Source organism: Sinocyclocheilus anshuiensis, unplaced genomic scaffold (assembly GCF_001515605.1).
Source record: "Sinocyclocheilus anshuiensis isolate Anshui unplaced genomic scaffold, SAMN03320099.WGS_v1.1 scaffold916, whole genome shotgun sequence".
NCBI lineage: Eukaryota > Metazoa > Chordata > Actinopteri > Cypriniformes > Cyprinidae > Sinocyclocheilus > Sinocyclocheilus anshuiensis.
The window spans coordinates 803,684-813,851 of NW_015548264.1; the positions used below are offsets into that span (position 1 = coordinate 803,684).

General features: G+C 36.1%; 1 protein-coding gene across 1 annotated transcript; it reads left to right on the forward strand.

Annotated features, from left to right (window-relative positions):
• The first annotated feature begins 389 nt into the window (after window positions 1-389).
• Window positions 390-2,490, forward strand: LOC107655565 (uncharacterized). Its single transcript, XM_016443088.1, has 6 exons — window positions 390-548; window positions 786-848; window positions 1,451-1,606; window positions 1,976-2,038; window positions 2,112-2,186; window positions 2,275-2,490. Exons 1-6 carry the CDS (start codon window positions 390-392, stop codon window positions 2,395-2,397), a joined length of 639 nt encoding a protein of 212 aa, XP_016298574.1. The 3' UTR covers window positions 2,398-2,490.
• The last annotated feature ends 7,678 nt before the right edge of the window (window positions 2,491-10,168 follow it).

Consider the following 10,168-nt stretch of genomic DNA (forward strand, 5'->3'; position numbering starts at 1 on the left):
GAGCCGCATAAATGTCATGACCTCATTATAGAGTTGTAATACAATTTTGTGGTGACTTTCTTTTATTTAAGCTCCCTCCAAGTAGCATGAAGCAGACAGAAAACTTTGCATTCTGCAGTGGCAATCTGAGCCCAGACACGATCCCCATTGGGTACACCAGCCAACGTGGATTACATTACAGTTCAGGAGTCTGACATCTTCACCTGTCTTGATCTCAACTGGAAAGTCAGAAACAAAGAGAAAGGACTTTGCTGACGTCACCAGGAAACTAGAATAAATACAAAGGTGAGGACCAGAGCGAAGGCAAAAAGAAGGAAGAACGGAATGAATCAGGTGTATCAGCAGGACCTGCATTCACGTACATTCATTTAGTCACTCTGGAACTGAATATGGCCAGTGCTTTGCAGTATTGCTTTCTGATCCTGATTTTCGGCATTCCAATGCACGAATGTGCGGCAGTACTCCTAAATGGCAGCTGTGTACCTGTGGAACCCTGTTTTGACCTGAGTGTGATGGCTAATATAGCCGAGCGTGTCAGCAAAGACGTGGTGAGTATTCTGATCCTACTATCAGCATTGTGTTAGAACTCAAATCACCCATTACTCACATGCATGCACTTGTTACAAAATTAAGCCATACAAAGTAAGCTTGATATGCCTGTGGGAATAATCTTGCGAGGAAACATCAGGTGTTCATGTGCAGAATCAGTTTACTAGCATGCTTTAAGAAAATGCCCTGGAGACTTTGAATATTTCAATTGGTGACGGTTTGAATTATCCTCTCAGGTAGCTGCGGATGGTGAGAAGATCCTCCTGAAGCACAGCTCCTTTGACAAAATTCGGAAAAAGGTAAGATGCATTGTCCGATTTCATATTATGAGTTATCGCATTATCATATCATATCATATCATATCATATCATATCATATCATATCATATCATATCATATCATATCATATCATATCATATCATATCATATCATATCATATCATATCATATCATATCATATCAGTTATTCATTGGTGCATAAAGCTAGTTACTCCAGTTACTGCATTACAAAATCCAATACATTTGAAAGTAATATGAATGTAATGAAATAAATTGGGGGTTCTGTTATGAGGCGGGGCTCAGTGAGGTCTTATATGGTAGAGCCAGCTAATTGGGCATGGGCAAACCCATAAAAGAAGCCCAACCCATAAAAATGTTGTCTTGGACCTCGTTAATTTTAGCAACAACCTAAAAAAATCTATTAAAAAATCTGATTTCTATGTCATATGTCACGTATTTTAGACTTCACTCTCAGAAAAAAAGTTACTATAGCCACGTGCATACCCGCATGTCTCAGTACAGAAATATGATCAAGATGTACCTGTGGAAATTTTTTGTTGACGTACTACAATGTCATCTATATTTGGCATCAGGTTTTACAAATTAATTGTTTTTATTCATCAGAAAAATCTTCACAGCTGTGTCCTACAGAAGATCATCAATCTATTTCAAAATGTTCTTGAAAAGACAAAGAAGAATGACGTCCACAACAAGGAAGAATTAAACCATCATGTTGAGCTTATACACATTATGGATCAACTCAGAAACTGTGTGTATAAGGTCAGCATATTCCATTTTCAGAATACATATAATAAACTTTGTCATGTTACATCATCATGTCTTTGAGTGATGTAATTATATCACATATAAAAGGGAAAATACAAAACCGGAAAGACCAGCAATGGCCTCTTTTTCACTAATGTATCTTCCATCTAAGTTTAGCTAGACAAGCACTAACCAAATCCAGATCATGCTGGTCTTTTCAGCAGGGTACTGCCTTGTATGTTAACAATATAGCAACATTTTCACTTAAACAGGACCCAAAATGGATTGGTTTCTTAACTAAAGGTCATTTCTTACGCGTAGGTTGTTTTCTTAGGCTGCTTGAAACAACTGACAAAATTCTTTACTACCACTTCTTTGTTTCAGACAAAAAATAGATGTAAAAACCTATACAAGATGTCTGATATAACCACAACTTCCTCTCCAATGGTAAATATTCTTCTACATATTTCCAGTATATATTAAATATGAATAAATAATAGTACATTTTACTTTCATCTAGATTTCGGAGAAACACATGAACCCAAATCAGCTTGCTGTCTTACAGCTACAAAAACTGAAGTCTGCCAGTAAGAGGGTAAGAATGAGTTTTGAACTATTGAAAAACTGATTAAACCTGTTTTTGTATGTTTCTTATTAACTCTTTATCTTCATTGGTCTTACAGCTCAATGATGTGCAAATCCAGGAGGGGGTTATGGATGAGCTGAAAACCCTCCATCTCTACATGCAGGGAAAAGGCTTCCGGAAAAATACACAAATGACTAAGGAGAAGCATGGCGTTTCATGAATTCTGGCCTACAATGTGTTATATCAATTTTCTGCCTGATCACTTTAAGACGTGCCAGTTTAAGCAGGGACAGAATAACAAGCTATCTCCTCTAAATGAGACCAAACTTATTTTCCTGACCTGTTGTTTCTAATAAGGTATTTTAGTTGTTCGTGCTTTTAGTGCAAATGTCTTTTTTGCTTTTTTAAGTAATGAGTATTTAAACAGTATATGCATATTGCTTATGTACTTTCGGTGAAAGATTGAGTGTACTGCAGTAAACGCAGGTGAGAAAATAGACAAGATATAGATAATTTTGTAAATGTAAACATGAAATACATGTTTTTCCTTTGTTTTCTATTGCATTAATTTGTCTGCTCAGTAAAACATTTTTATATCTGGCTCTGTGTGTTTGCTTAAGTGTGTTTGTATATGCAAAAACCATATTTTTGTCTGAAGTCTATCATTTAGAAGTGTCGAGAATTTGTCTGCTCAAATTTGAATTCTATCCACAATTTTTTTTTTTTTGCAAGACATTGCTAATATTCATTAGGAAATTCTCAAGTTGCTGGATTACATTAATTAAACAAAGTGTAAAAAAGTTGCGCACATCCCACAAACCCACACCCACAGAGTGAGTGTACATTTGTATTTTTGCTATGGATTACATTCATTCTCATAAACATTTTTTGTCTTTTTCTACCCCACTGTAGAGCTATTTATTTATTTATTTACCTACACATCTCTATACTAACAACTACACTAACTACATAACTCTGCTGTAAGGCCACCAGAAGTGCAGTTCATAGATGTGCATGAGTGAGATGCAGGCATGCATAAATCTATTGCATGTTAAATGCAAACAATGAATGTGATACGCAATAGAACACTGCATAGTGATGATGAGATCAGCATTTCGCTAAACCCAAAAACCATATTTAATCTTTCTCTTTTGTAATTTTGTTTGTGCCTATTTTGAGGATGGGGGCACGTGGTGCAACCTGCATGCTGGCATAAATTAACATACCATGGAGTTGCAGGATGCACAACTTCTGACATCGACATACAAAAAATATGGACATATTTGCATGTCTTTTAAGAGTTGATGTGCTTATTTAATTTGCTATTCTATATATGCACAATTATATTGCATTTTATAACCTGCATTTTAGCATTGTTTTTCCCCTTTGTTTAGAATCATGACCCACCAACTGTGAATAACTGTTACATATTATATATTTAGTTAGAAGGTTAGACTTTTTTAGATGTAACAAATGCTATAGTAGTGATATGCTTGTGCATGTTAATTAAGTTCCTTTAATGATTCGATTGATCATGGTGCCATTTTCATTTCATTATTTGTAAAGACACTCAATTTGATTGGAAATAAAGGATTGAATTGAAAAGCGAAACTTTAAATACACACCATGACCAAGCAGGATATCACTGCTGCTGAGCTTCAAAACAACAGTGACTTCTTAGGGAGTTGAAAGCTTCGCAGATCTTGATGAGATCTCATTTCAATAATCCTGAAAAACAGCCAGAGATACGCTAGAAACAGCAGTGCCCACAGCGGAAACTGTGGCGGGTTGAAAAAAGTTGTGATTGTAAAGAAAAGAAAGAAGATAATGAATGAATGAATGAAGGCACTTTTGAACCTTTGATCATCTTCTAGAACTGAAAAGATTATTAAACACGTCATTACATTTCTACTTCATGCATAAGTGCAACAGCTCTGCCTCGTGGCATAAAGTGATGTCACTGAGAAACCCCCAGTCTCCCATCATTTCTGGTAAGTGGCTGCGGCAGCTTACGATAAGCAGAGCAGAGTTGACCACAGACTCAGCCTTCTACTGAAGAGAGAGAGAGAGAGAGAGAGAACTGAGACAGAGGCCTAGGGAAGATGCACAGCGACAGCCTGAAGAATTTAATGAGAATCAATTAAGGTACTTTTCGCAGGAAAACGTCACTTGTTGGCTTCTTGAAAGTGACAAATTAAAAGAAATGAAATAAAACCTGATAGTGAGACCATGTTTCTATTTCCTATAATTGTTGGATCTCCTTTCACCTGTTGCAGCTCGTGTGACTTCAGGGTAAATACTTCTACATGACCTGATCATCAACCCTTTGAAAACAAGAGCACTATACTGTCAGCAAATTATTTGTCATTAGCCGTTCAAATTGAAAATAAAAGTATATCTATTTATATGTGTGTATACGAGTGGGTGTTTGTCAGCACTTTCGTTCTCACTCAGGTCCTGCTCTGCATCCAAAATGCACCGTGAGCATCTCTGCACCAAACGTTAATGACATCAGCTTTTAGAAGCTTCTTCCTTGAATAATTGAGCATTAAAGCTTATGTGGAATCAGCAATGAGGTAGAGGAAAAATATCAACAAATTATTTTGCAAAATCAAAGTTCCAGGTAGTTTTTAAAATGCTAATTAGTTAGCACTTTCCAAGAATAGGGTATGCTTTGTATCTGATTACTTCCGCTAAAGCAAATTCTTTGTAGCAAGAAATATTGGGTATGTTACATACACTATTACCAGGTGTTGACCTTCTAGACTATACCTAAAAATTAAAATGATATATTGACAATATAATTAAATGAATATCTACAGTATCTAAAGGAAAGGAAATTACAACAGTATACAGTAATGATCTGTGAAAGATGAGAGAGAATGGATCAGGTTGGAATAAAGTCACGACTCTAGTTACCTAGATCATGAACCTTTGAAGTTCATGCTTGTCACGGTTCTCCTCACCGCATTACCCTCCGAAATCGAAGTTCACCCACCTGTCATAGAAATTTACTGCTGCTTAAAGTTTCAGGGAGAATATTCAGGGACTGGCACATTGTGTAGGCTGAGTATATCTGAAGGCTCCACTGTCATACATTGGCTTCCTGAAAATAAGGCCCTCATGCTATGTATGCATTGAAACGGGAGCATGCCTATGTTTCTAGAGTCCTATATTCCCCAGATTTTTATGCCACATAAAAAAGGTTCAACTGAACAACACAGACAGAGAATCCTTTATTAATTCACTTGATGTTGAAGGTAGACTTTGTGGGGGACTGTAATGAAATTATTTGGGAAGTTGTTAGAGAAATAGATGTTCAGCAGTTATCCAACCATTTTACATGGCTTTCTGGAATACTTGGTTGTGATTGGTCAATCAGGACATTCCGAGGGATGTTATTCCCCGATAACAATTGGTAAAACTAAAAACACAAGCTTATCTAGGTATAGGAGTCATCTTGACCATTAGTAATTTTATGTTTAATGTATCACTCTGCTGTCGCTGATCAATGTTTCGTGTCTAATTATTTACTTTTGTGGCAAGCATCCGTGTAATAAGTGGGGTAGTGTACATCCAAGCAGTTGTTATCGCAAAATAAAGCCCTTCGCATAAATTATCCATTGAATCCTCGGGTGATTAAACCTTATAGCCTAGTGAACATAATCTTGTGTTCCTATAAATCTAGGAAACACAGGACCTGGTAACATAGGAATGAACTCTGTGCAATGGGCCCAGAATGGACGTGAACCATTAATGTACAATTTTGACGTTCAAACACACTTCATTCAATAAAACTAGACTGCCGTCGACTTATATAGTTATATCGGAAGCAAGGTACAAAGTCGTTTAAAGATAAAGATCAGAAACTCAAATAGAAAATTATATCGATGCATATCGTGAAACCAAAACAGACACAAAGGAGCTGACACATCCTCTTTCAGATAAATTTACAAGACTGTGTCAAGCTTCATGCTAGGGTGTCACTAAGCAATTTCTAAAGTGTTCTGGATGGTTGTTTGGCTGTTGAAAAGGTGTTGTTGAGGGAAACAACATCAAATACTGAAACATCTCACATCAGTTAGCGGTATCACAAATTATCATTGGCCATGCTACAATCCTACATTTAGTTTATATGTTAATACCCTGTTCTCTGGATACATTGTGCTCCTTTGTAGATGTTTGTGCATTGCTAAGCATAAACTCAACCTATATCTTAGCCCTGCAGCAGTTCATTTGCAAATAGAAAAGGGCAGAAGCAATGTAGTTTCCATGAGCTGTCTTTTCAGAACGTGTCACATTTCCTGTGCATGCTCAACTGCTCTGCATGCTGCGTGGTTGTAAACATGTAGGAGTGAAGACCAACAAACAGAAACACTCTGACAAAATTAATATTTGTGCAGTCTACTGTTCAACGTATTGTATCGAAAGTTAGTCAGTGGCTTCAGCGGAGTAAAATAGAGAATGAGTGCCATTTGTCCATTCAAAGAGCAAAATAACACACTGATGCTTCAGGACTGTCCCTAACCTGAATGGGATAATCCTACAATCATTTCTGTTCCATAGGTGAGAAGGTCAAATTAAGAAAATGTGATTGGAAAATACGGATGAGTCAGGCTCCACCCACCCACACACACACATGCTCTCTCACACACGTTGCCTCATGGACCACGAGTATGAACATCTGGCCTATATTGAGTGGCCTTTTTGCTACTTTAAATATTTCATTGAACTTCTATATGCACAATATACTGTATGTCTACAAAGCTATATGCACTATACATTTTAAACATGTAATTTTAGAAATTTTAATACAAATACACTATAAACAATATGAAGTTTACTAGGATAAGGGATTCGTTCAGAGAAATTACAGAATTACTGACTCAAAGTATATGAAAGCCCTTCTAACTTTAATTGATAATGCTTTTAAAACTGTGCCAGACACAAATTCCAGATTCAAAACTTGCATCTGGATGCACACAACAATAACTGTATAGCCTACTTGAAGCAACAACACTGCCACCACTCTTTAACACCACATAGCTACAGAAAACATCAGGGATGGAAAATATTACTCAGAATTAATGAGTATGACTGTGGTCATTCTTTGAAGACATCGTTTTTTTTCTGTTTGTGGTTGGTCTGGACTACCTTGAGGTTAAGGTTTATAAAAAATATTCATGAGGTGTAACAATAAGCCTTAGCAAGACCTTAGTGTCACTAGGCCATGGTTTAGTTGAAACAAGGATACTGAGCTGAGGAGGGGCTGAGGGTATTTCCAAAAACACACTTTTCTCCTCAGTAAGGGCTTGACCACTGACAAGAAATAGTGCTTACTTCAAGTTGATATGCTATGTGAATATAATGAAAAGTCATGAGTAGCCCTATATAGGGATAATCATAATCTTTGAACTCTTCACTTTACCTCTAAATTGTGGAGGAGAACAATAATAAGGTATGGAATGATTCATAAAAAATAAAAAAAAATCTAAAATTAAAGTAATTATGGTCACGTAATTTAATTAATTGCAAAATAGGCATATTCCTGCACAAAGACACGGTGATATAGCTCCACCTCGTGGAGAACGTTGAAAATAACCCTAACCAACGGAACATAACTAAACTACTACTACTACTACTACTAATAGGCATAATAATAACAAGAAGAAGAACAAGAACAAAGGATAAATAAAAAATAAAATAAAAATCTCAAACATTAATTCAACGGAACTCAGGGCCAATCCACTGTAGGCCTATTTCAGTAAACAGTCATATAATTCCAAAGTCGTAATATTACTAACAAGGCAAATTTCAAGGGTAAAAAGTAGAGAGAATACATTCAAACTACGTCAGCAATAATTTGGCGGGGCACTGCAGCGGTAGCTTTGTAGCAAAGACCAGGTGTGTTTCTCAACGGTGAATACTTAATACTTAATATGCACTAATATTACACTTGTTAGTATTTTTGGTGTAATTTAAATGGTACAGCTAGTGTATTACTGTGCTTCGGGCCAGTAACCACAGAAGACAGCCTCATTATCTCTCATAATGGCGTAGCATTCGCGCTCTTTTTGAAGAAGCCTACTGGAAAACTGTATTCTTTATTCTACATTAAGACTATCAGACTACTGGTTTATATAACCGATTTTGATACATTTCTTTTATTACAGTTCCTTGGTGCCAGGAATAGACTGCACGATTTTACTAACGTTTTTGACTGAATGAAGGATGGAAGAACTTGGTAAGTTAGCATTACTCTATGTAAGTCGCATCCTTGTTGTGATATTAGATCAACAGTGAAACGTGGAAGTTAAGAAGAGTGCTGTGGTGAGTTTTTGTGACATCTAGTGGTTAAGAGGAAAATAAAATACAATTTGAAAAAATCACATTGTATCCTAATTGTATAATTTACAACATTAGCAGAGAGAGAATATATATCTGTTACAATATGTTCATAATATGCATGATTAATACTTTGCAGGCATCTGAAACCCTTCTTAAAGTGGAAGCTTGTTTGGGAAAATCGGAGAGAAGTGAGATCTTCAGAAAAGACCTGGAGAACAAGGTGAGGGAGAGCCATGGACATCAAAATAAAGTAGAGCCACATGAAATAGTGAAATGTGAAATTCTGCTATCTCTATGTTGATTCTTACGAAAATTAACCATGGTTTGTCTACAAAAACAAAAACAAAACATGGTTACTATATTTAAACCATGGTAACCATAATTTAACCATGGTTTTTCTGCACACGGTTTTACCATGGTATTTGTGGTAAAACTGTGGTTATACAAATAGTAATCAATATGCCAATAAGCTTATGGTTACTACAATTTTAATACAATAAAACCATGGTTAATTTTTGTAAGGGGAAATCACTTGACCAGTGATGTCTTGCAGTTTGACCAAATTCAAAATAATTTAAGTTATCTGGCACATTTCCAGTGGACAAAGAACTTTACAGAAAGTAAATGTGACAGTATATCTAAGCCGAACAGAGAAGTAAATCAAATAAACAACAAAACCATACATATTAAAGACACAGCAGTAGCGTAGCATAGGCGTAATTCAGATTGATAGTATGGATCATCATGTATGAAACCCACCAGTGCAAACAAAATGAGTTTGGACTTCCAATAGCCAGTCCCTGTTGGAGTGATGAATGCAATGAACGTGACAAACAACCTGCAACACCAGACCATTTCAAACAGTACCTGAAGATGACAATTGCCTAGACTTAAAGCAATGGGATGCAGCATTCACCAATCATAGCCACTACACCACGAAATGCCTCTTTCCAAGACACAGCCACTCCATCCACAAGAACCACAGAAACAGGTAGGTTAGCACGTGCCAGGATGGTGAAATGCAGCAGCCACTGTGAGAAGAACGACGAATTAAGCATTAACAATAGGCAACGTAAAGAAATAAAACATAAAGATAAATAGTTTAGGTGTGAGTCATTGGTGGTTAATAAATGAACACAATGCATCCTTGCAAAAAGGTGTTAGTATAAAGTCAAAGGCCACTGGGATGAACAGGAGCCAGTAAAACAAATACAAATTACTTAGCACACCTTTTAAAAGAGAAAAGATTATTTCCAAATTAAACATTAAAGCAGAAATCACATTTAGCTGAAGTGGTTAACCCGAAAGCAGGTAAGTCAACCCTTCCCAACATAAAATATAAAACTGTATGTGGCTAAAATACCCCAGAGCATCACCCAGGAAATACTGAGGTAAGTTTATTCAAATTTAATCATACTTACATGATCAATCGAGAATGACAGCAATCTGAAAAGGTAAAACACCACGGCAGATTAATTTCTTGTGTTTTTCTCTATGTGGATTTATGTGTTCTGCTTATTACTAAATATGCCTAAATAAATTAAAAACAAAACACAAAAAAAATAAAATCATTAGTTTTAAATGCTAAAAATAAATTTGGATGTCACAATGTTATAATGTACAGTTTGAATAAAAATACATTC